Source organism: Sabethes cyaneus, chromosome 1, assembly GCF_943734655.1.
Source record: "Sabethes cyaneus chromosome 1, idSabCyanKW18_F2, whole genome shotgun sequence".
NCBI lineage: Eukaryota > Metazoa > Arthropoda > Insecta > Diptera > Culicidae > Sabethes > Sabethes cyaneus.
The window spans coordinates 151,499,380-151,526,949 of record NC_071353.1 but is presented as its reverse complement, the minus strand read 5'-3'; the positions used below and the strand labels follow the sequence as shown (position 1 = coordinate 151,526,949).

General features: G+C 41.1%; 1 protein-coding gene across 1 annotated transcript; it reads left to right on the top strand.

Annotated features, from left to right (window-relative positions):
- The first annotated feature begins 1,026 nt into the window (after positions 1 to 1,026).
- LOC128740018 (aminopeptidase N-like) lies at positions 1,027 to 26,671 on the top strand. The gene is made up of 5 exons (XM_053835531.1): positions 1,027 to 1,199; positions 13,586 to 13,792; positions 13,862 to 14,148; positions 14,215 to 16,311; positions 26,203 to 26,671. Exons 2-5 carry the CDS (start codon positions 13,586 to 13,588, stop codon positions 26,471 to 26,473), a joined length of 2,862 nt encoding a protein of 953 aa, XP_053691506.1. The 5' UTR covers positions 1,027 to 1,199; the 3' UTR covers positions 26,474 to 26,671.
- The last annotated feature ends 899 nt before the right edge of the window (positions 26,672 to 27,570 follow it).

Genomic DNA, 27,570 nt, shown 5'->3' with positions numbered 1-27,570 from the left:
TTTACGCTGGCATCACTCCATATAAACGTCCGTTCCCTTGGCAACGTACAACAACGACGGTCGCGGATTCGGAAATGCAATCGAAACGAAGTGAAGTTTTTCCGATCAATTCAAGTGAACAATTTGGGCAAAATGATTGTAAATAACAGTTGTGGTGGTAAATTAAAGTTTTTTGTGTCTCAAGCTAAGTTTCGCAAGTGATTTGACGATTGAAACGGCTGAAAAAAAAAATTAATGAAAAACCGACGGTGAAAAAGTGAAAATATAGTGAAGAATATTAATTGGTCACTAATCTCAATATTAAGTGTAATTAATGACCGAAAAAGTAATAGAACTTATAGAATGCAATGTTTAGTGCTTCGAGTTGCAAGATCTTATTACAGCTAGCAGGTTAGAAGAACTAATTTTAAATTTTTATGATGGTTTCCCGAATCTATGGGAGCATGTTGGTACACTGAAGAAGGGAAGGGAAAGGTGATATTCGGTGCCGTGCTGACTGCCATAAATGGACTCTGACGACCTTGTCGTTAAAACCTGACAACTTTTCGTTCGTAATCTTTATTTTTTTTTTTGAATGACTCCCTACTTTTTCGTAATACGTCAAAATTGAGGAAAAAGTATGGAACTCCAAGAAAAGGTACAGAAAATCAGAAAACTTGATTTTGAAAATTTATTCAGAATTCGGTCAATATGAAATTCAATATCGAATATCGCGATTCATGAAGCAACCAACTGGACCTTCCGTTCGAAGTTTAAGACAATATAAGCCAGCCCGCCGTGCGCCGTTGCGCTGGCATCTCTGCCAAGTGCTGCTGATGCGATAAACAGATAACACAGAAAGCAGTCGCAAGCAGGAGTCAGGCCTGGCAGGCAGGAGGCAACTCAGACGACACTATAAATTTCTCACCTGTTTTATCCGATAGCAGCAGTCTCGTTCGCGAGCCGAACCGAGACAGATCGTTCCGTGGTAGTGGTGTTGTGGTTGCACACTTTGTTTCGGATAAATTCTGTGGATCAAACCTAAAGTGATCAGTTAATAGCGTTAACAATCAGTTGACCGGTTTGCGAAAGAAAGGAGAAAGGCTTCCGAATTTCTGTCCGTCCGCCCGCCCGGACAACTTCTTTCACACAGCAGTAGGCGTGTGCTGTGGTGTGGTGTGATAATAGCTAGTGTTGTTTTTTTTTCACAACTGTTGCTGGTAAGAGACATTTTTTTCTACAAAATTAATTTGGTGTTGTGTCTGTTTAACAGAAGTTGTACCGTATAAAAAAACCTAATGCAAACAGCAGCAACAGCTGCTGTTTCAAACATGTAGGCGACAACAATAGAATCAGTACAAAATGAATTGCGTGGTGTGAAAGTGCCAAATTTATGGGTGGTATAATAAAGTGATGTCTGTTTTTATATTTCCACTCATATCTATCTTTTAAGTGACTTACAAATTAATTAACAGAGGACAAATCGGTTCTACGTTCATCAAAAAACAGGTATTAATTAGGAAACATAAACAGACCATTAGTCAAACTGAATTTCGGCCCTCCGGGCCACCGGAAAGTGTCAGGTTTTTCGATCCAACATTATGGTTTTGTTATTGTATAACTAAGATATAATATAACTAAGATATAATAGTTTGAGAGTCAATTTTAACAGTTTTATTGTCGGTTTAATGTTCCTATTACCTTGAGTAAAATAAATTTTTACTTTTCCACTAATCAGCAATCATTCGTCACATGCATTTAGGAAGCACCGACAGCCGCAAATCGTTTAGCAGGCTATGAAACTATAACCTTTTAGTAGTCATAACGCAGAACGCTATAAAATAAAAGCTTCCCCTCCTTTGTATGCACAATGTCAAGTTCACTCGGGGCTGTGGCCCACCACAGGCCAAAGACTTGAACGCGACATGATTCGCCGATTCACTGTGGCAAACAGTGTGAAATTGATCCGCGCGGTTACACCGGACCGGCAAAACAAACCATCACCGCCACGCCGCCGACGGCCACCGTTAACGACGTCGGACGCCACCGCAGAATTCAATTAGCCGGCCTACTAGATGCGGTGCGGTGTGGAGGGAGTAGAAGAAAAAAAGCAACAAACCGAGGGAGTCACGGCTAATCGAAGCTTTGTAAACAATGAAAATTGTTTGCTTGAAGTAAATTACGAATCTTCCGCTTGTTTCACGGTTCATTTTTTGTGTCATTCGCCTATCGAATCGGGCGGGGTTACCTGATGGTCTGGTCAGTCTCAGTAGGTATTCATATCACGCTTGGACAATTGATTTGCTGGAAGAAGCTAATTTTAAAAATTCCCCCCGTGCGTTGATGTTTTTTCTACAACCAACCAATTTAGGGGAGAGAAGGGTAGATTAAGTCGGCTGCTTCAACCTGACAGCAACTACTAATCCCCATCATACCCTTCAATCGGTAACGGCACTGATTGTTAACATGATTTGCACCTTTCTGGTCTGGGTCCAAAAAAGACATGACATGAAGCTTAATTTGCAAACACTACTTGTAAAACCGTTTATCATTCGTTGACCTCCTTTTCGGCGTGCAAATTCTTCATCCGTTCAAGATGATTCGGAGATCAGATCGGAGAAGTTCAACCCCCCTCGAACCGAGCTGTGTTGTTTACCTTTTTAAAGTTCCAAACTCAGCATGGGCTGGTGGTGAACCGAATAAATTAAAAGCTGTTAATCGGTACCCAGCAGCGGAGACTAGCCGGCTGCTGATGTGCAAATCAGTTAAACAAATTTTAATTCTAGTGGGAAAGGGGGAGAGACTCACTCATCACTTAAACAGGTTGAAATGGTCAATTTGCTCCGCAAATTGTGCTAAACCTTGTTTACCGAAAAAAATCACCTGTTTTCAACAAAACAGGTGATGCACCTATTATCGCACGTTCTTTCTGTCCCTCTCTCTCTGTATCTAGAATTAGGCTGATCGGAGCAGCAATGATGTCAAGGTTGCTTAACCATGGCTAACGCGTCGGTTAAGCGATGCGTTCGCTGCCAGCTACTAAGTAGTCAATCGCAAAAAAAAACACAGATATGACGAGCAGTTTTTACCGTATCGGTTATTTTGTTGTGAAACATTAACCACCGCCGCACCGGTGGTGCGGTGCCAATTGCCTTTTACGGAGAATCACCAGCACCAGCACCCAGCAGCCGAACGAGGGCCATCGGAACGATCATAATTTGCAATGCGACTCTGTCTGGAAATTTGTCGAAAAAAAATCTATCATCTGCTCACGCATTCACTCAGTATTTGAAACGATATAAGCTAGTTAGCAGAATGGGGGCAATGAACCCCCCTCCCTAATAACAGCACAGCACTCAGTGCTGCAGCGGACTTGCGAAACCAGCAACTATGAACTGTCATAATTGTAACTGCACCTATGCGCAAGTTATTAATATCGGTCGGGTCTCGGTGGCATAATATGACGAAGGAGATCTGCATCACTGACACAGCTTTTCAAACGATTGCCAGAGTTATGATCAGCGTGTGGTGCTGTGAAGAGTGGTGCCTGAAGGGAGCCAGGGGACCGTGGTTTCCGGAATCAGAGGCCGGTTATTACCGGTTACGCCATCAACGCGCGTTGGGGCATGGTTTTATTTTAAATGTCACCACTCGCTTTTTCCTCGCCGGGATCAACTGCAGAGCAGAGTGAGCCAAAGCCTAACATGTTAGGGGTTTAGTTCCAAAGGGTAGGTTGCTGACCGATTTTCATGCGGTCTGCTATTATGACTTATTTGGCAAATTTTACCAAATTTTTCGACTTGCCCTTCTCGCTCCGTAAAATACTACAACCCTGGCAATCATTTGTAGTCGCAATGCACGTATGTTTCGTCGTATGCACTTCGAATTCCTAGCAAGCATCGTACCGTACAGCTTTCGAACACTGAGCCCGATGGATGCTTCTTATTTTGGGGTCCCTTTTTGGCTGCTTCTGCTTCTTATGGGTTCTTATAGGCAGGATTTCGACGGGTCAAGCTTTATGGACACATCCCGTACTGAAGTCTCCTTTTTTTGCTCGACCGTCTTCTTTATTCGATTGTCCAAGCAAGCTATGGCAGGATCTTTTTTCGACCCGTTTTCGGTTTACCCACAAACGAGTTATCCTCACTGAACTTCCTGATAGCTGTTCGCACGGCTTTCTCACTTACAACTTCCATTTTCGAGGTTCTGCACATCATTTGTGCACTATTTTCCGAAGTTGTTCTGTTGAAAGCCTACGTATTTTGAAGAAAAAACACTACTGAAAAATATTTACCAGTACACACGTGCTGAGAGATAAAAGTAAACAACAGTATGCAGCCGCAATAAAATAGACTAAATATAAAGCAGATTGCAACATGGCGCCAGTTTCTGACTGCGTCCATACTTTCTGGGACAGTATTCATCAACAAAAACACTTTGACATCCCAAACAACTGATGATGCACCTTTTTGTCAGCTTCAATGGTTTGGTTTTCTTCTACTTCAGCTTCAGTCGTTCTTGATTCATTTTAGGATCAGGATTTTATTTGAAATCGGTTTTCGACTAAGTTTCATCGTCGAGCAAGACACATCTATCGCGTTTCGTCAGTACCTAGTGAGTCGTGCAGCTTACGAGTCCGGATTTGCCACTACTCGCCACTATTTGTTGTTTGAGGCTTCTGTTTGATTGTCTTCTTGAAGATGGATTCCCTACACCGTACCCTGTACCGGAACCTTGTTAGTTTTATTAATTAAAAGTCAACAGATATATCTATCCTACCTAGAATTCCAAATCAGATTTTTAGCACATTAAATCAAATGCTTCTTGTTTCGACGCATGCTTCTTCTTCTTCAGAATAGAGCCGGGATGGCTCGTGCTGTTTCAAGCACTCGTCACCATTCAACTCGGTCTTGGGCCACTCGTCGCCAATTTCCTAGTCGTCTTAGAAGTCGCAAATCGCTTTCGACCTGGTCGAGTCATCGTGCACGTTGGGCCCCCCTGTTCCTGGTGCCGGTGGGGTTGTTGAAGAGGACTATTTTCGTCGCACTGTCGTCCGGCAACCTTACGGCGTGTACGGCCCCCCGTAGCCTGCTAACTTTCGCTAGATGTACGATGGGAGTCTCCCCAAGCAGTGCCTGTAACTCGTGATTCATACGCCTCCGCCACTCTCCGCTTTCAGTTTGTACTCCGCCAAAAATCGTCCGCAGCACTTTCCGCTCAAACACGACAAAGGCGCGTATGTCCTCCGTAAGCAGCGTCACGGCTTCAAGTCCATAAAGAACTATCGGTCTAATAATGGTTTTGTACATTTTTAGCTTCGTGCGGCGGCGTATGCTTCCTGATCGTAGCGTTTTACGAAGGGCAAAGTAGGCTCGATTTCCCGCTTGGATGCGCGGGAGGTGCGCGTTTGTTTCCTTTGAGCCTCTTCCTTTCGTGTATGTGGGCTTCAACGCATTATTTTTAGCCCGATTCTCCTAGACTCCGCTTTCAGTCTGGCGTAGATTGCCTCCGCCGTCGCAAAGTTTCTGGCTGTGATATCGAAGTCATTTGCAAAGCCTGGAAGTTGGCTACCCTTGGTAAAAATCGTTCCTCTCGTTTCGATGCCCGCTCGTCGGATCACCCCCTCAAGAGCGATGTTGAACAGCACGCAGGATAAACCGTCACCTTGCCTCAATCCTCGCCGCGTCTCAAAGGGACTCGAGAGTGTCCCAGAGATGCGTACGAAACACATCACTCGATCCAATGTAGCTCTGATCAGTCGCGTCAGTTTGTCCGGGAAACCGTGTTCGTGCATTATCTGCCATAGCTTGTCTCGTTCGACTGTATCGTGTGCTGCTTTGAAATCAATAAATATGTGATGCGTGGGCACGTTGTACTCCCGACATTTCTGCAAGATCTGTCGGATAGTAAAACGGTGACAACCGGCGTAACAGGATCTGGGAGAGTACCTTGTAGGCAGCGTTTACCAGCGTAATACCGCGATAGTTGCAAACCACTCTTCCATCCATTCCTCCGGTAGCTTTTCCTCCTCTCAAATCCTTGAAATAACCCACTGTACAGCCTTTGGTAGCGTTTCTCCGCCATGTTTATAAAGCTCCCCAAGTAACAATTTGGGTTTTATTAGACTTTTATAATGGCATTTAAGATCAAAATTGGTCTTGAAGACCAGCATAAGAGTACAATAAAACTCACATTGTTGCTTGGGTCTGCCGGTAGGCTGTCCTTGCCAGCGGCTTTATTGGTCTTCAGCAGCCCGATTTCTCGTTTGACTACTTGAAGATCAGGTGCTAGGACATTACTATCTTCCATGGGCGCTCCTAGGTCCTTCTGCGACTGACTTCGCTATTGAGGTGTTCATCGAAGAACTGCTTCCATCTGTTGACCACCACGCGCTCGTTTGTGATTAGATTTCCTCCCTCGTCCCTACACACGTCAGATTTCGGTGTGTAGCCCTTCCGAGTTTGATTCACCTTCTCATAAAACTTTCGCGTGTCATTAGCTCGGAATAGTTCAGGGTGTCGATTACCTGGAAAATCAGGAAAAACCTGGAAATGTCAGGGAAATTCATTTCACCTGGAAAAGTCAGGGAAGGTCAGGGAACTTCATTTGAAATCAGGGATTTTTGGCATGCAAAGAAAATATACCGGAAAAGTTTATTATTTAAGGCCATTGCGTGCTCCCAAATCAAATAGAATATGACATGTTATTTTCACTTGCGTTCTGCTATTCTGCTGTGTACAAATCAACGGTTGGATCGATTTGATCAGTTTTGGGTTTAAAGGGAAGGGCTCACAATCTAATTGATCATTATCAATATTTTTGGATTCCTCGATTTTGAAAGAATATTTAGATCAACAGTGGTGTATAGAAATTTGCTTCTTTTGTACAGAAATTGACATAAAAAGTTCATATCAGACTGGTGGATGTTGACACGCAAAGTGCATACTTTGTTGGAAGAATACTTTTTCTGTTTTCACTGCGGCCAATTCAGCAAGATTGTTAAAACACTCTTCGATGCTTGGAGAACAAATATTCATTTATATTTAGAAAAAAAACCAGCATTTAAAACAAGCAAATTTTGCCTCTAGATAATTCCAGACTTCCGGACCGAGATCGGTCTGTAATTGGAACGAGGACTAATCAAACTGAACCAAGATCAGTCTGTAAAAATTTGCTACGATATTCAACCTGAACGAGTCAGAACGCGGACTTTAATTTTTATTCTCATATCGATCATTAGTGAAAACCTACGCTTTATGCGTATTCAAATGAAAGACCATCTCAGCCTCAACATTTTGATTCAGTCTAACAAATCAGTCATATCTTTGAAACTCGACTGCGAGCAGAGAGTCGATAGAATCGCCAACCCGAAATTTTTCTGAATATCAAAAGTAGACTCCAAGTACCTAGGTCGAATAAAAGTAAATAATGCAACGATGCTGCGTTGCTCGATTCATCGTTATGTCATTTGTCATCAAAAGTTTTTAAATTCCTGAGGAACAATTATTTGCGTAAATTTTTACAACAAATCGAAATAGCTGGTCAGACAAATCGGGCTTGGGGGTCCGAAATTTCCGAAAAAACATCTTGCAATTTTTATTTAGCTCAATTCTTTAATTTCGATGTGCGTTAGTTGAGTTCGAATTAGTTTTAATTTTGCACATAGAAATTTCGCATAAAGAGATGAAAAGGAAAAACGAACTCATTAGAAAATAATAATTTAAGAGTAAACAACCAATTAAGCCAAATGAACACTTTAAAAAGAGAAATTAACGAGATATTTTGCGTCTGGATTTTTTTGAAATATACCTGTAAAAACCTGGAAAAGTCAGGGAATTTTATTTTCGCTGAATAATCGACACCCTGTAGTTGTTCTAATTCTTCACGATCTCTGTCCTCCTTTTGGCGTTTTTTCCTCCTCAGGATCGTTGTCAGCTGGTTCCTAGCTCGTTGGTATTTGGCCAGGTTCTCTCTAGTGGCAGTACTTAGATAATTTTTCCAAGCAGTTTTTCCCCTCCACCGCTTGTTGACGTTCCCCATCAAACCAATCATTTTGTGTACTCCGAGGCTCAATGCCTAGTGCCTTTCCGATGGCCGAGCGTATTCTGCCCCAACCGTCTTCGAGGTTTGAAGCACCTAACTTCTCGGAAGAAGGCAGTGCCTCATTCAGTATTCGCGCGTATAGCAATATGCTAGATGCCTAGCAAAGCAAAGCAAAGCCTAGGTGCTACATTCCGTTATCGAAACTTAACCTCTTGTTTTTATACGACAGACTTCGCAGCCAGCTGTTAGAGTACAGGACAATTGCAGGGCCAGTTGCTACGATCCTATTGACTCTAACAGCCTCTCCCAGCCGAGATTCGAGCATACGACGACTGGCTTATTAGGCCAGCATCATACCTCGAGGCCAACTGGGAGGCTATGATCCCAGATGCTAGATGGCTATCATCCCGAAATATAGTGTTTACAAGAAGCTTTCATAATACCCGAGCGCCGCATGGTAAGATAACACAGCACTGTTTTCCATACCACCCGGAAGGCCTAAGTCACTTGAACAATTGTCCCGACAACGGCATTTCTTTAAAAATTAAATTAACGACAAAAAAATGTCGGTTTTGAATGGTGGCGGGAGCGATAAGATTAAGTCATTACTGTATTCAATAAGTCGAATAGTTCAAATAGTAATGATAGGTGTCGAATCCTTCTTATTTGAAAGTATAACACATTTTCATTTCGGGCATTTTATCAGATGTTCATAATATATGTATGGCCATGTATGATGTCCGAAATATATTTTGAACAATATCCAAAATGTATCTAGAATGTTTAAAATAATGGAATGCAGAGGTTCAAAAAATCATTTTTTTTTGGAAATCGATCTGTATTTGTGTCTTATCGGTATACCCTCATTGGACAAAGAGGGTTGCAGTCTATGTACCTACTGTCAAACATTTCATTTTTATGTTTATTTCAAAGAGATATTTTCTTATCTATCGAAATGATTCCTTAGCCTTTCCAAAATACATAAATCACCCTAGCAGTTATACAAGTGGCTGGACATTAAGCGAGGATCTCTGAAAGGGGGGAAGAGGGTGGCCATTGACAAGGGGAAAGTTCAAAAATGTAAAAAAGTATTGTGTCAGTTTCTAGAGATTACCGAAAAGAAGACAGATTTTTAAATGGCTGGGGGACACCAGGAGAGGGGAACGGACAAACGGGAGACACATTCACATGAAGAAAAAGGGTTTTGTTAGTTGCATTATGAGAATTTTCGTTGCAATAACAGATGTACAAGTGGCTGACAGACAAGGGGGTCCCGGATAAGATTTGGCAATCAGCTAGTTACTTAACCTTCGGTCTGTCCAAAAAAATACTTACGTTGTCTATACATTGGGGTCAATTTGACCCCAAAATTCAAACTACTATATCTCAGCGAAAACTTGACGGATTTCAGAATTTTCAATTTAGTGGACTAAATGATAAGCGGGAGGACCTTTTACAAAGAGGGGTTTTAGTAAAGATAAGTCGAAAAAATCGCCTTTTTTCAGATTTGTGACTTTATATAACGAAATCCTTCCCACCTAGAATAATGCTTTCTTCTACAAAAATATACGCGAACACAAGATCTTCAAAGTTACTTGTGACATTTTACAGGATTTGCTCGCTAGGTGGCGTTTAACCTTTCGTTACTCGCGCCAACTTCGATTTATAGACATGCTAAAACCTAACAGAATTCACTCGAATACTAAGGCCACTTGGTGAAAAACTTATGAAACGTTTTCCACCGTTTGAAAGATTTGAGAGATCTGCGGATCACTTTGCTGAAAACAGCAATTTTCTTTATTACTGAAATTCAGAGATATACCGAGATAAAGTTAACAGTTCACAAGCGTTGTACAAAATACAACAGCGCGAGTAACGGAGGGTTAACTGAAAAAAATTGATCTTTTTTGGTCTCAAATTTTTAGGTTCTACTCGTGTAAATTGTTCTTGTTCTCGCTAAAGTTGATTAGATAGACAAAATATGAGGTGAACATAGTCTGGCGGTAGATAAAACTTTGATGAGCGGATCAGAATTCATCCACCAGGTGGTGTACGTAAAGCATTTTATAAATATTGGTCGCAGTTAAACAAGTTAAGCCGTAGATAATAAACCTTACATCTAGTCTGTATTCTAAGCTGCGAGAAAAATATTTAAAAATAAATGGGGCACCAATGCCATCTAGCGATCAAATTCTGAACCACACTATTAGCCATAGGTTTTATCTGTCACAAGTCCATGTTTATTGTAGATCTTGTTTATGTGTCCAATTTTTCCGCGATCAAGAACAATTTACACGAAGAAAATTCAAAAATTTAAGACAAAAAAAGTTGATTATTCTCGCATTAACGCCACCTAGCGAGCAAATCCTGTAAAACGCCAAAAGTAATTTTGAAGATGTCATGTTCGCGTATATTTTTGTAGAAGGAAGCATCATTCTAGGTGGTAAGGGTTTCGTAATATAAACGTCACGAATCCAAAAAAATGCATTTTTTCTGACTTATTTTTACTAAAACTCCTCCTTGGAAAAGGTCCCCCCGCCAAGTCGCCATTTATAATTCTATCATTTAGTTCATCAAATTATCTTTCTGAAAACATATAAAAATTCGAAAATCAGTGCAGTTTTCGTTGAGATAAAGCAGTTCGAATTTTGGGGTCCAATTGACCCCCTAATGTACAGACAACGTAAGTTTTTCAGTTGGAATTGTCGCAAAACGTACGATTTCGAAATTTTCCGAATAAATAACTATTATAATAGAAGGTCTCTAGTAGACACACCTAGCCGTGAAAAAAGTAGATTAATTCATTGAAAAATAAAAAAGTTACAGCTTCTCAAAGTGGTCTGGGGTCAAACTGACCCCAGTGTACAAATAAAGGGTTAATATTGCTTACATTTTTTTACATTTAACGCATAGAATTAAAGTTTTGTTTTAATTTTGATTTAGGCATAGTAAAGCCAATATTTTCGCAATGTTGGTTGTAGGCAGTAACATATAATTTAAAGGCTCGAATTTAGCATAATTTGTATGGCAAATACTTGTACTAAATATATTTCGGTTACGCAATTGCCGGTTACGTCTATTAAAGGCAATTGATCTACATTTCTGAATATTAAGTTGCAGAACACTCTTGTTGCACCAAATAAAAAGTTTTTTTTATCAAACAAGCTAGTTTTTATTATCATCATTTCACATATTTGTACAAGAAGTAAGCTACACAATTACCATTACCGTTAGAATAGTCTGCTATATCCAGTATACTATCGATTGATGCAAAGGAAGTGAAAGAGAACATATCGGGCAAATCGAAAAGCTTCACAATGGTTACTTTTATGTCGCAGTAATGAACATCATCTATGATAAATTTTTCGAAAAACAGCTCCTCGACTCGCAGTTCCATCGTAAAAGGAACGACTTTCTCATCTGAGTATTGTTTTAATTCGCCAGAACTGTTGTAATATTTGACTACCAATTTTAAGTTCAGCTTCGCATCGGGTGCCGGTTTTGATTGTGATTTAATAAAGATAGCTAATCCATACACACCAACTGGATTTGTGTTACGCGTGTGAATTCTCTGCCATGAAGAAATATTTGCAACAAATTTCCATTGGTAAAAATTGTGAAATTTCAAACAATCATGCGCTCGGTGCTGCACGTCCAAAACGATTTGCGTTAACTGGAATGCGTCTTCAGACCTCAACGATGAGATCTTTTGGCCATGTTTTGATAGCTTCACATAATTGCTCCGTTGAACAGTTAATCCTCACACTACCTGCGATCATTTCTAGCGTCTTCTTTTCGATAGTAAGGAAAACTTCTTGTTGGAAGCACGCCTGCGGGTTATCGCGAATAACAGCCAAGCAACTTTCGTTTACGAAATTAAAACCGTGAATTCACGGTCACCCTAATAGTGCAGAAAGATGCGTTATATTTTATTATTAAACTTCTCCGAAGACACCACCCTTGAAAAATTACGCATTTTTTATCCAATTGCTAAGTCCGCAGTGTGCAGTCGACTATTAGAGTATAGGACAGTTACGGGGCTAGTGCAACAATCCTATCCTAACTCTATCTAGCAGCACCGCCTAGCCGAGAATCGAACATACGATGGAGCCGAGAATCGAACATTCGAATTCCAAATAGGTGGTAAATTTTGACGAGGCTATTTCAAACTGCCAATAAAAAACCAAAATGAAATATTCGTTCAAAAGTTTAGAATGATAAGTATTCCAATTTGTTTTCTCTTTGGTCGCTGAATTGCGCGATAAAGAGATTCTCCCTATAAACAGAGAACTGAGATTTAATTAAAAAACCACATCATTATGCACAGAGTAGTAATAACTGTCAGAAAAGTAAAAAGGTCACAAAAATTAGACGCTTGCATAAAGTTTAATTTTGAGTGTATTTCGTGTAAAGTTAAAGTACCTACAAGTTTCAATCGTTGTTGCAAAGCGTTACAGCTTGCACGCACGATATCCTGAAGCATTTCACCCCAAATCTTCGCTAAGCATTGCTTGAAAGTATCCACCATCTATCCTTTGGTGGTTTGCCTAGTTTGCCCAGCTTGTTCAAATTAGGCGAAGAGGCAAGCTAGTCTTGCGAAGCAATAAAATCCGGAAAATTGTCCTCAAACCAAGCCTGTGTAGCTTTCGGCTGGTGAGACGGTGCAGTATGATATTGAACTCTAAACAGAAGCTGGATTACGTGCCTAAGCACGCCAATGAATGATTACATCGTAATTCGCCATAAAAAAAATCCCATTGCAAAAGTTCGATATTTGTCAATGTAATTCGCAAAAATACCGATCCTTTTCTTTTCGAACCTTATTGGAAACATTTTTCCTTAACATCAGACCGATGAAGTCATGAAAAAATAATAGTTGCGGAACAATAAGATTTGCTTCTTTGCAGCCTGGTCGAATAAAATTAAAAATACGCTTTTAATATTTCTGTGAGATAATTTTCATTAGAAGCTTTTATTCAATCATGCAAGTTTCAAAGGAAAACAAACAATCATAAAGTAAATGACCGTTGGATTGTTGAATTGTACATCAATTTTGCACCTTCAATTATACTTAGGGCTGGTACGACGAATTCCGTTTCCAAGAAATTTCTCTTCTAATCAAGCCACAGGTGCCAGGTGTGTTGCGAGCACTTTCGCCGAATCCCACATTGTCTGGTCTGATCTGCCCTTTGGGGCGTCGTCGTCGTCGTCGTCGTCGTCGCATGTTACCTACCGGCAGGCGGCTTCGGTTTCCATTTATTGCACTGCACTGACTGGTCAGTCGTGCTCGTTTTCCGATTAATTAAAATGTCACGCGAGTCCCGTCGCTCGCGTTCCTACAGGTACAATAAAATTCTGCTGCACGCTAGTTAATAGCCCGGTAATTGGCCCGTGTGCTTTCCAATATGTGTAAAACGTGTAAAAGCTTTACGGTCGGCGCGCCGCCTACAGTTATGCATAACGTCGTCGTAATGAACGGCTCCCCACGGTCCGATTGATTACTGCCACAGACAAGCGAACGTTACAGTGTGTAATTATTTTATTATTATTTTTTCATTTTCAGATGGCGTCCCGGACGAGTGTCGTCATCTTGGTGGGAGCGGTGTTTATTACACTAGCTGCCGGTGCAAGTGTCTCCGTCAGTGAGACCTCCACCTACACCAGTTACCGGTTGCCGAAGGCTTTCCGTCCCGAACATTACGACCTGCAGGTGCTGACCCATCTCGGTGATGAGCGAGGCTTCGTTTACGATGGTCGTGTACTTATACGGGTGGGTTGAAAATAATAATTATCATAATAAAATAGGGTTCCGTTATTCTAATTTTATTCGAATTGGTAGATGATCTGTGATGAGGATGCAACGAATGTAACGCTGCACTCGAAGAACCTAACGATCACGGAAGGGGATGTCAAGCTAACGGAACTGTCGGATGGTGGATCCAAGAGCGTGGAAATCAAACGTACCCAATTCATCACCGACAACGACTACGTCGTTTTTCATACCGGGGAGTTCATGAAAAAAGGTTATCGGTATGAAATCAGCATTCCATTCGGTGGCTATCTGGGAACCGGTCTGCTCGGATACTACCGAAGCAGTTATGTGGACAAACAAACCCAACAAAAAGTGTAAGTTTTGCTGTCGTTCGACTCAAACTAAAAACGTTCATTTGATGTACTTTTCTTATCTTCTAGCTGGCTTTCGGTGACTCAATTCGAACCGACGCACGCCCGGCAGGCTTTCCCGTGCTTCGACGAGCCGGAAATGAAGGCCACCTTCGACGTTTCGCTGGGACACCACAAGAAGTACATCGCCCTCAGCAATATGCCGATCAATCGAACGGAAGCCGTGGCAAACAATGCCGATTGGGTGCTGGACTACTTCGCCACCACGGTTCCGATGTCGACCTACCTGGTGGCCTATTCGATCAACGACTTTGAGTACCGCGAATCGGCTGCCAAGCTGGAGGGTGACGTCGTGTTCAAGATTTGGGCCCGACGCGACGCCATCGATCAGGTGGACTACGCCCGCGAGGTCGGTCCTCGGGTGACCCGCTTCTACGAGGAATATTTTGCGGAAAAGTTCCCTCTACCTAAGATTGATATGATCGCTATACCGGACTTTTCCGCTGGAGCCATGGAAAATTGGGGCTTGATCACGTACCGAGAAACGGCTCTTCTCTATCATCCCAACATATCGACCACCAGCAATAAACATCGGGTGGCGTCGGTGATCGCACATGAACTGGCTCACCAGTGGTTCGGGAATTTGGTCACAATGAAGTGGTGGACGGATCTTTGGCTGAACGAAGGCTTTGCCACATACGTGGCCAGCTTGGGCGTTGAATATCTGCACCCGGAGTGGCACTCGCTGGAGGAGGATTCGGTCGATAACACCCTGGGCATCTTTAAGTTTGACGCCCTAACGAGCAGCCATCCGGTTTCGGTCGAAATCGGTCACCCGAATCAGATTTCGCAGATTTTCGATACGATTTCCTACGACAAGGGATCCACCGTGATTCGTATGATGCACCTGTTTCTGGGTGAGGAAACCTTCCGCGACGGTGTGCGGCGCTACCTGAAGCGTCACAAGTATGCAAATGCCGAGCAGAACGACCTATGGGCGGCCCTAACGGAGGAGGCTCGCGAGAATAACGTTCTACCGAAGGATGTGGACGTAAAAACCGTTATGGATTCGTGGACGTTGCAAACCGGTTACCCGGTTGTAACGGTTACTCGCGATTACGATGCGAAAACGGCGGACATCACGCAGGTCCGGTTCCTGTCCGACCGAGAGCAGCAGCAAAACTTCACCGACTACTGCTGGTGGATTCCACTGACGTGGGCAAACTCGGAAAACCTAGACTTCGAAAATACACGCGCTAAGGATTGGATGATGTGTGGAGCGAATGAACTCCGCAAGGGACCGCTTAAAATCGTAGACAATATGCCCGGCAAAAGCGAGTGGGTTCTGTTCAACGTCCAGCTGGCTGGACTGTACAAAGTCAAGTACGACCGGGCAAACTATCGGTTGATAGTGAATCAACTGAACAGTGAAAAGTTTTCGACTATCAGTTTGACCAACCGGGCTCAGCTGATCGATGATGCTATGGATCTGGCGTGGACCGGACAGCAGGAGTACGGAATTGCGTTTGCCATGATCAACTACCTGCGGCAGGAGACGGAATACATCCCGTGGAAGGCGGCGTTGAGCAATTTGAACACCATCAATCGACTGCTGAAGCGTACCCCGATCTACGGAGTGTTCCGCAGCTACATTCAGTTCATCATTGAACCCGTGTACGAGCGATTGGAGATCTTCAGCGAGAACCGTAAGGTCAGCGATCGGTTGGACGCCACCAAGCAGCTGGTGCAGATTGCTGCCTGGGCCTGTAAGTTCGATGTCGGCGATTGTGTCGAGCGATCGGTTGCTCTGTTCGCCAGCTGGATGGCCGTAGAAGATCCGGACTCGAGCAATCCCGTCCCGTTGGATCTGCGCTCGGTCGTCTACTGCAATGCGATTCGCAGCGGCAAGGAAGCCGAATGGAACTTCCTGTGGAAGCGCTACCTCGGCAGTAACGTCGGTTCGGAAAAGGTCATGATCATAGGGTCGTTGGCGTGTACACGCGAGGTTTGGCTGGTCGAGCGGTTCCTGCTGTGGTCACTAAACGGAACGTCCGGTGTGCGCAAGCAGGATACCACGATTCTGTTTGGCGGTGTCGTCAAGGGCGATGTCGGCTATCATCTGGCGAAGAGCTTCTTCCTGGATAATGTGGAGCAGATTCACAGCTAGTAAGTGACACACATATGGGTTCGTTGGTGGAGGTTTTCGATAATCTTTTCTTATATTATTATCTTTAACGGGTGTCGGAACTTTTGCAATAAAGTGTAATCAGGGGTAACCTACTTTGTGTTCGAATAACAAACTTTACCAGAAGGTTGGTATTAAGTTTCTAGACAATTCTGGACATTCATCAAATATTCAATAACTAGTTACGAAGTTATTTTCTGCATTCGACATCAAAACTCGCTGGTTTCCTATCATTGAACATCAGCGAAAAAACCATTTTCTTGCTGTCTTCACTTTTTCCCTTTATGATCAAAAACCATCTGACAATATCTTCGAACAAAATTATCAACTTCATTTGAAAATTGAATTTGAAATTCAACTTTGGACGGATGGCTGGTCAGTATGATGCATAAGATTTGTTTGAACTTGATTTGAGTCTAAGCTTCGATTCGGATTCCGGACTTATTCCGATGTTGAAGTCGGTACCAATTCGAGTCGGATTCAAGACCGATTTTGATCGCACAATCACCCGACTTGAACGTTGGTGGCGATTACGGTTTGGTTTGTGGCCGACTTGAGTCCGCTTTCAGTCGGGTTTGGAGTCAATTCTCGAGTCGGATTTTGGGTCGATTTGGTTCGGACTTTAATCCGACTTTAAAATCAGTGTCGATTTCAGTCGGATTTGGGACCGATTCAAGTCGGATTAAGACCCGATTTTACTCAGATTTGGGGCCGATTTGAGTCCGCTTTGGAGACGACTTGACCGATTAGAGCTTGATTTCAATCGGACTTTAATCCGACTTTAAAGTCGAGAGCGATTTTACTTGAATTTAGATTCATTTGAAGCCCATTTGAATTCGATTTAAATTGGAACCGATTTGAGTCGATTTTTGGTCCACTTTAATCTACCTTTACGTCGTTTTCAAACTGATTTTGGAACCAATTTGCATCAAATTTCGGATAAAAATCGGTGTCGATTTCAACAAGATTTGGGGACAATATAGTCCGATCTGAATCAGATCAGAATCAGAATGGCCGATTTGATTCGGTTTTTCAAGTCGTATTTGTGGCTGATTTGGGATCGGACTTTAAAGTCGGTGGCAATTTGAGTCGGAATTGGGGACGATTTTAGTCGGATGTTCGTCAGACTTTAAAGACGGTGGTGTTTCGGACGAATGACCGTTCAACGGTTAAAACCCCCTAGAAAGACGATCATCTACGCTTTATTTTAAGGACCATTCTAAGTTCCATTGAAAGGTTTATTTTGAGGACCATTTTATGTAGGGTAATGCCGTTATCGTCGGGCCACTGTTATGGTCGGGCCACCACGATTTTTTCAGTTTTAGTAACTCGTGATACGTATATACAAGCAATGTAAAACTTCTTACTGTGACAGCTAACTTTTCACAATATTGTGAGTTTCAATCGTGTATTCAAAACACGCGTACTGAATTCACTGATTGAATCAATACAAAAAAAGTTTTGCAGGTGCAGTTAACTTTTCTTCAAGAAATGATTCATGAAATGCAATTATCGGGATAAATATTGAAACTTTATTAAGTGTGTTGTGCTCTATTCGAAGGATATTGAAAAATCCCGTCCAGTTAGGACGTAAGGGGGTAAAGGGGTAAATGCCACAAAAGCGCTTATTGTAAAGGTCAGACCACTTGTGTAGTCATGGTTGGGCCACCATAATTTTAAGCACAGAAGCGCAATTTTCGCTAGAGAACGTCAGTCGCGGAAAATGTGATGAAATAGAGCAAAATTAGTATAACAAAAACCTATATTGTTGTTGATTTTTCATTGCAGTAGTACACTTCGGGAAACGCGATTGTAGTAATATTGATTTTACAAGATCACCAAAAATTTCGCAAAGATGTTATTAAAAGTAGGATATTTATACTTATAAGGGCCGTTGCTCACGAAATTCTTTCTTTTGATGTCTCTACATAGAATTTTAATACGTATTTCTTAGATTAAGAGCGGTGGCCCAACCTGTACAACGTGGCCCGAGTATGACAACATTTTTTGTCTTCACGTAAATGTCTATAACTTTATTATTTTTAAAGCAATCAGTTTAAGATTTTCCATAAATAAAGCTTATTCTTAGACCTTTCCAACGATATATTTAGATTTTAAAAATTCTTTTTGAAACGGAAGTTATGGGCGAATGTCAAAAAGGCGGCCCATCCACGACGACATTTTCCTAAATTTAAGGATCAATTTAGCTTGATTTTGGATCATTTTTAGCACCATCTTAGGTTCGTTTTAAGCTCCATTCTAAGGTCTATTTGAAGGTTCATATGAGCGTTTATGCTGGGGTCTATTTTTTCAATCCACTTTAATCCCCTTCTGGGTCTATTTTAGGTCCACTTTCAGGTCCCTTTTTAGGTTTATTTTTAGATCCATTGAAAGGCTCATTTAATGGTCACCTTTGAGATTTATTTTCAATTCCGTTTTAGATTAATTTTTGGTATATTTTTAGGTCCACTTCAAGGACTATATTGAAAGTTCCATTTCGGCGAAAGGTTTTTTTTTGGGTTTTTACGTCCATTGTCCGGGCCATTCTGGGTATTTTTTTGGTATACTTTAGATCCCCTTTAGGTTCATTTTGACGTCCATTTTAAATTCCATGTAATGGTTAGCTCAATTCAGGTTCATTTTGAGGTCAATTTTCAAGCCCATTCTAGGTTTATTAGGATCCATCTTACGCCAATTTTAGGTTCATCCATGGTCTATTTTGGTTCTATTTTAGGTCCTTTTTAAGTTCCATTTTAAGCTCCGATTTGAACCATTTAGGTCCATCTTTAGGTCCAATTAGAGTTCCATTGAAAGGGTTATTAAAAAGTCTACTTTGAGGAGGGCCATTCTAGGTCCGTTTTGGGTATATTTTTAGGTCCTTTTTAGGTTCGCCTTAACATCCATTTTGAATTCCATTTAATGGTCAGTATAAAGGTTTATTTTGAGGCCCATTTTAGGTTTATTAGGGTCCATTTTATGTTAACAGCTATGGCCTATTATGGATCAGTTCCATTTGAGATCCAGTTAAGTTCCATTCCAAAAGGATCTATTCAAAGGTCTATTGATTGGTTCATATTTTATTTTTGATCTTTAAAGTTTTAGATTCATTTTCAGGTCCACTTACAGGACTATTTGAGGTCTGTTCACTTTTCTTTCTGATTGAGATCCATTTTAAATTCCATTTTGAGTCCATCTTACGTTCCACTCAAAGGTAATAAACCTTATGTCTATTTGAAGTTCATTTTAGCTCCGATTTAAACCATTTAGGTTCATCTTTAGGTCCACTTTAAATAACGTTGAAAGGTTTATTTAAAGGTCTACTTTGAGGTCAATTTTTAGTTTCCTATTAGATTATTTTAGGTCTATTTTCAGAACCACTTTTGGGATTTTTTAGGTACCGTCAAACGGGGTAACTTGCAACAGCGGGGTAACATGCAACAACACTATATCGATCCAATTTACTGTACTTTTTAATCTGCAATTTTTAATCTATATCAGTCACTGAATATTGTTGTTAACAGTACAAAGAAGTAATAGATACTGTTATGTTGATTTTCTGCTGTTTTGGTGTTTTTTAAAAAAATCCACAAGATGGTGTCAAATTCATCGTCAATTTTTCGTCAGTAAAACGTTTGTGTCGCACACAGGCACTTCAAATAAAAGAGGCCTAACATACATTTTTTATAGTAAAATGAACAATAAGGAAACAAAACAATCGATTTATGATGACTGGTTTTGTTTATTCGTAAAACAAGTACTTAAACGGGGTAACTTGCAACAGCTGATAGATATAAAAAGCTGTGTTCCGTTAGCTTCAAGAGGTAAGTTAGCATTTAATTTTGCATCAAACAATACTAAAGCACACCTGAAGAGTGTAAGATACTTTCAGTAAGTCAGACATATGCCAATTTTTCTCTGGACTCATAACTTTTTTTCACCAACGTAACATGGGACATTTATGCGTATATTCATAGCAAAAGCATTAAAATTCGCAAGTCGGATTATCATTTGCATATTCAAGTCAAAAGAAACTCATACAAATCTTTAAATTCGTTCAATTTCCAAAAAATATTGCTTGTTGCAAGTTACCCCATTTAAGGGGTTACCAGTAACAAATTAGTTAAAAAATTCTACAACAGTCAATATTGATCGCAAATTTTTTCTCAATATGTGAAATTGGTCTATGCTAGACCTAATAACTTTGTATTAATTAAATGTCCTCAAATGTACTACAGATAAGTTTTCACTTGCACTCATAGTTGAGAACTGTTGCAAGTTACCCCGTTTGATGGTATATTTTTATAGCGATTTTAAATTTAATTCCACAGGTCATTTAAAGGCCTTATTAAAAGTTTATTATTGGGTCTGCTATTAACTGCATTTTAGGTCCAGTCTCCAGTACCACTTTAAGGTCTATTTCAAGATCCATTTAAAGGATCATATATAGGTTTATGCGGGGTCTATTTTTATGTCCATTGTCAAGACCATTCTGCGTCTATTTTGCGCGTATTTTTAGGTCCTTTTTTGGTTCACTTTGACGTTAATTTTTAAGGCTCGTTTTAAGGCCCATTGTAAGGTCCATTTCATGTTACTTTTACGTTCGTCTACCTTTACGTTTTAGGTCTATTTTGATGCTATACTCAGTTCTATTTAAGGCCCGTTTTAGGTTTCAGTTCAAAGTCTGTTTAAAGGTCGATTGAAATGTTCATATAAAGGTCAATTTCAGGTCGCTTTTACGTTCCATTGAAAAGTTCCCGTAAAAGTTTGTTTCAAGGTCAATTTTAGGTCCATTTTACCTCCATTTTGGATCATTTTTAGTTCCATCTTAGATCCATTTTAAGTTCCAACCTAATGTCAATTAAACGGTTCATTTGAAGGTTCATAGGATCATAGGAAGGTTTATTCTGGGGCCTTTTTTAGCTCCACTATAATCCCATTCGATTCTGGGTCTATTTAAGGAGAAACCGAAAGTGGCTAACGTTATTGTGTTAGTGCGACAAACACTGCGCTGTACATCTCATGTGTTCGTTAAAAACCTAAACGTTTATTTGAATGTTGCATAAGTATTGGTAGTACATGTCAAACAGCAGAGCTTGCAAACATAAACACAGCTGACCCGCAGCTAACCGCACCGACTACGAACATCCCGAAATATAGTTTTCTTTATCAAGATATTCCCGTTTGCATTGAAGGCCAGTTTTTGATTCCTGCTCACCTGATCATTTATTTACTTCACTCTAAGCTTACCGATTCGGCAAAAGTTGAAAGCCCTTTTTCTGAGCTCATTGATGTGGCGAAACTTTGAGACCGTGGTGCTGTTTTTTCGGAAATTTGCTTTGGGATCTACTTTCTGGCGTATTAAGAGGCCCAGCCGAAGACATATTTAAAAGTTTCATTTTTACATTCATTTCAAGGACCGTCTTGGGGTCCATTTTAAAGTCCATTTCAGTTTGAGGTTAATTTTGAGATTCGTCCTCTGGTAAACTTTGAAGTGTACTTCAAGCAAAAAAGCCATTGCTGATCCTTAATCTAGAACAACAGATTTCCCACTAGTAGCAATCATCCGCGTACCAATTTCGATTGTTATTCCGTTTGGACATGTACTGCCGCGTTGCTCGTATAACTTTGCCATTTATATAGTAAACTAGCTGATTACCCGATCTTACTCGGGGCCCCTTTACCTCTCAGTTGTACATCTGTTATTGTAATGAAAATTCTTATAATGCAAAAAAAACCCTCTTTTCATTTTAATGTGTCTACTCTCTTTGTCAGTTTCCCTAATTTGGTCCCCCAGCCGCTTGTAAATTTGACTTCTTCCCGGTAAACCCTGTAAATTGACAAAAAAAAACATTTTTAAACCTTCCCTTTGTTAATGGCCACCCTATCCCCCCTTTCCCCCCTCAGAAATCCAGCAACTTGTACAACTGCTATCATTCAAACTGCAAGAGAAACGCGTCCCTTTACCCATTTGAACCTTTCTTTCCCCTTGTAAGAGACCATCTCCCTCTTTTGTTAACCCCCCTGCGCGGATACTTTTATGCTAAAATACATGCGTTTGACAAACGACGTTTAATGAAGAACAGTCCAGAAGTTCCGGAGCTATGGCGAAACATACATGCATACTCACGTTCTTCGTCCCCCTACCTGTCGATTCTTTCCCCGTCAGCTCCCTCTTCTGTCACGTAGCTAATTATGCATTGGTTTGCTCTATGAGAATCACTATAATGGAAACTAAACAAAGGTCTTTTTTACCATATATTCCTCTATACCCCCTCTTTTCTCAAAGTTATTTGCACAACTGCAATCGGTTTAAATGCAAGAAAAACGCATCCCCTTTTACTTAGCCCCTTGTTAGGGCCCCCTCTTTTGGCAACCTCCCAGTGCTGATTCCCTTATGTCAGGTGTGCCAAGTTTGATGAAGAAGCGTCCAGGCATTTAGAAGTTATGGCCTGACCCCCCTCCCCTCCCCTGTTATGAGCCCCCCCCCACCGTTTGTCAACCCCTTAAGTTCTGAGTCCTTTATGTCAAGGAACATATGTGCCAAGTTTGATGAAGAAGCGTCCAGGCGTTTCGGAGTTATGACCTCCCCCCTGTTATGAACACCCCCCCCCCCTCCCTTCTTATCAATCCCCCAGGGCTGATTCCCTTATATCAAGGACTCTGTGTGCCATGTTTGGTGGAGATCGGTCAAGGCGTTCTGGAGTTATGGCGGAACATACAAACAAACTCACGCTCACTTTTATATACATACATATAGACTCCATTGAAAATGGGACTGTTATGCGAGTAGCAACAGTGTACTATCGGATGGGTTTGATCTAGATCTAGACCTTCTAATTTTTATTCGACAGCGTTATAACTTGCAACCCGCTATTCGAGTACAGGACGGTTGCAGGGCTGTCCAATCTATTGACTCTTAGTCTCTCCCAGTTGATTCGATTGAGTGAAGGCATTTCTTTTTGCCATAATCGCTATTTAGTCCTACGCGATATGCTTATCAAATTTTATGCATGCTTCCTTCAAAGCTTGATCTACTATACTAGTCACTCGTTCCTCGAGCCAGTGGCGTGACATGTATGCCAAGTTTGATGAAGAATCATCCAAGCGTTGCGGAATTACATTCACTTCTGTATATGTTTTTAGAAGATTTAATCCTCCCCTCTTGTAGGAGGCCACTGCCTTATTTATTATCTTCCAGCTATTTGCATTTGCACACATGTTTTCGTATCGGAAATTATAATAATGCAAAATACAACTTTTTTCTGTATTTTGATCTCACCCTTAGACCTCCCACTCCTGTCTCTCAGTCACTTGTACATCTTTTATCATTCTGAATGCGCAAGAAACGTCACCCTTTTACTTTTTTGGACGAATGGAGAACGATTCAGGGCGTTCCGGAGTTATGGCGGAACATATATACAAATCGTCCCCTTTTATTCCATAGCCACTTACGCATGTATTTTTCCTCCAAAAACCTCTATTTCTATTTGTCGTCAAACCTCCAATGCCGGTTTCTTTGTGTCAAGAAACACGTATGCCAAGTATGGTAAAGATCGGTCCAACCGTTCCGCAGTTATGGTGGAACATACACATACTCACGTTCATTTATACATATTGGGGTTAAGCGTTTTTTGGCCTACTTTATCGTTGTTGATTGTCTTTTTTAAGGTAACCAAGCTTTGGACGATACTTTTTTTTCTTGTCTTTATTTATTGTCGCTATTTTGGCGTCTTTTATTGCCATTTCATTGTCTTTCCATAATATTTTTGCTGTGTTTTCGTTACATTTCATTGCACCCTTTACAGCGTCTTTCTGTCTGTGCTGTCTTTTCGTTGTACTTTTGTCGGTTTTTTGGCTTTTTCGTTGTTTTGGCGTCAAATTGTCCTTTGGTCCTTTGAACACTCTCTCCTGTGAGAGTGATTTGTGAGCCGTTCGCCCAAACTTATTTTGTCGTCCTTCTTGGTGTTTTCTCGTTTTTTTTTGCCTTTTTTTCAACGTATCATTGTTGTCGCCTTTTTTGATCTTTTCGTCGCTGTTTTGGAGGCTGTCCAATTTTCGTCGATGTTTCATCGTCTTGACGTCATATTTTCGCTGTCTTTTCATTGTATTTTGCTTGTGTTCAATTTTTCTCGGTTTTTTCGTTGGGTCTCCATCGTTTTTTCGTCAACTTTTTTTTCGTCACATTTTTGCATCAAGTTTATTGTATTTTTATACTTTTTTCGTCGTTTATTTTGCCATCTTTTTGTCATTCATTTTTGTCTTCATGTTTCTGTTGGCTTTTGTCTGTCGTCTTTCCTTATTGGCCTTACGTCTGCCTTATCCCCCGGTTTCAGCTTTCGTTTCACGTTTTTCGTATTCCTGTTTTCATTCATCGTTTTTGTTTTTCGTCGTTCGTTTTTCATTTGTCGTCTTTCACTGTTTCTGTGTGTTGTCTTTTTATCTTTTCTGTCCTCTTTGTCTCTTCTGGCTTTTCTGCATTTCTTGTCTTTCTCGTCCTTTCTGTGTTAACTGTCTTTCTACTTTTGTCTTACTATTTTTTTTCTTTCCTTTCAGTTATTTCCAACATGTTTTTCTTTTTCTACTTGTGGTAATCGTCTCTATGTTGTCTCTTTGTCATCTTTTCAGCCGTTCGACGTCTTTCCACTGTCTTTTAATCATGTCTTCGTCACGTTTCCGTCGTTCGTTTAGCCCTTTTTAGTTACATTTTTGTCGCGTTTTTATTGTCTTTACGTAGTATTCACGTAGTGGTCGGTGTGTGTGTTGATATAAAACAAATTAAATTGAAGTGCAAAGCATGTATTCCACAAAGATGCTTCAATTCGACGAGATTGGATCTGTTTTTCATCATCTAGGACAGAACGTGACGTCTTATTATAAGCTGCAGCTGAAATTAAAACATCCTTACACTTTTCATTGTCGTATTAAGTTTTGAAAGGGAAGCGCAAAATCAAAATGAAGATAAATGGGAAGCCACTTGTCGCGTACTGTCCCAGATCTTAATCATAGAGACGAAAAAATCTGCATTTCATAGTGACTAAATGTTCCGTTTTGTTACTGTTACTGTTGTCTTCTCATCTTGCTCATCAAAACTCATCTTGCGCGGAAAGTGCCCAGCTACAACCAGAACTGATATTTTTTTCACACGCTAGAGACTAGGGGCAGTTTGCTCCGCATGCTAATGAGAAAATCGGACTAAATAGATTTGCTCCCTGACCTTCAGAGCATGCATTCTGTAGTGCTCCAGCATAAAGGATACTGCTGTTCGTACGGTAAGACGTGCAAGTAAAGTAGATATCCCTACACCCTACAGTGCCTGAAAACTCACAATGGCGATCCTGCCAAGAACCCAATCTGGAATCTGCTGGTCGGTCGTCAGATGCGCTTGTCCTTTGCCTCACAGGATCGTTAGATTTAGTATCGGGGGTTTATCCATTTAATTTTTACGAGATACGGGTGCTATCTCAAGTCTCCGTTTTAGCGACTTTGGACGCTTGGACTGGTGCTTAGCCGTTTCAAGTTAGAGGTTAGATAATTTTATTAATGAACTATTTAGGCTAGACGTTATTTCGACTTGTGCCATCAGTAATTATAGTAAACTTAGGCTAATTTTCTAAATCGATCAAAAATTTCAGAGGAAGTATCGGACTATGAAGAATGCCAAACAAAAGTCACTTTATTGAAAACTTAATTCGAGTACGCTACTGTAAAACATTCTAACATTCTATTCAATTGTCCAAGATATATTACTGTGTCGGAACTTTATGCACAAACCTAAGAACTTTGCCAAATAACTCTAAAAACACGTCAACTAAACAATTCTTTCGCATTTTCTAGTCAATTAAAATTCTCTAACCACATTACTTTCCTTGCAGCCTCTCACCGGACACATCCCGCTTATCTCGCTACCTAAAACCCCTGGCCGAGCAGATGTCCACGATGAAGGAACTCCAGGAACTGAAGGACCTAATCGGCACCAAGCAGACCGTCTTCGAGAAGGCTACCCAGGGTGTAAAGCAGGCACTCGAAATGATCGAAATTAACCTCCAGTGGAAGACCACCAGCTACAACCAGCTGGTGCGCTATCTACCGCTGCTGAACTACCGCTCCAGCAGTCTGGATGTGATGGAACTGTTCGAAGCCTAGAGGGTGTAGAGGGCACTTTATTGTGGGCACTTTTTCGCGCTCTCTACCGCGTTCGTGTGCGAGGGGCGTGCGTGTTGTTCCGTCCTACGCTACGCGCTACCAGTAACACACATCACAAGTTTCGTCCACAGAGTCTCGTTGTTTTTTTTATCTAATATGAATTTTGTTTTCTACTACTAGATCTGCTTGATGTATTTTTGGGAAAAATTTAAAAAAATCTATGACAGACGTAGAAGATTTTTCGTACTTCGTCTTGAAAGAATGCCCGATGGTAATAGAGGTTAAGTTTTTCCCCGTTCCGGGGTTTTATGAAAGCGCAGAACAAAATTTGACGTATCGAATCGAACTTGATTGGTTGGATTTTGGTTTGACAAATACAATTTCAAGCTTTGTTACCAGCCTACTCGGTGTCTAATCTAGTCGTAGTAAGCCGCTGACAAACAAACAGGCAAAACAACAAATATTGTGGTTGTTAAGGTTCAGTTTTTTTTCATCTGTGATTTTTTCCATCAGTTTTATGAATTAAAAGTGATAAATTATTAGTGTAGGTGCTTTGCAAAAACCCAGAGCGGAAGGATGCAGTCAAAACACGGTACCTAGGAAGTTGCAGCACCAACTTCGTATCCTTTGAAAACAACAGACATTTCACAGTTCATTAGCACGGCTAGACATTCAAATTTCACGCCTGATCGAGCGCTAGACAGACAGGTCCGGTTCATCTCGCCGGGGCTTGGCGGAAAATTCACACACGAACCAAGAACCAACTAACCAACTGCAATGATAATAAGTTAAATTATGCATATCACTGCAGTGTAGAGTGTAGAACTTCTTCTCGGGCGTCACGCCCTGGTGCGTTCGACGAGACGCCACCGACCGACGCGGCGGCGTCTGCTCGCGGCGCCTTGCCTTTATGATGAATGGCGAATGCGGCGTTTCGTGGTGCGAAGTTCCTGATTAGGTCGGTTCATTCGCGCGCCGAGTTCAACAATCAATCATCCAGTGTGAACCATTCTACGCTGTTTCAATAGTCTTAACACGGCTGCCAATAATTTTCCAAGGATCACAGTCCTATCGGGCGCTTAACATTTGTAACAATT

Bases quoted from the DNA above. Each gene is read 5' to 3' on its own strand.
- LOC128740018 (XM_053835531.1), top strand. From the start codon at position 13,586: ATGGCGTCCCGGACGAGTGTCGTCATCTTGGTGGGAGCGGTGTTTATT. The intron at 14,149-14,214 runs GTAAGTTTTGCT...CTTATCTTCTAG, and splicing joins AAACAAACCCAACAAAAAGT to CTGGCTTTCGGTGACTCAAT. The intron at 16,312-26,202 runs GTAAGTGACACA...CTTTCCTTGCAG, and splicing joins GTGGAGCAGATTCACAGCTA to CCTCTCACCGGACACATCCC.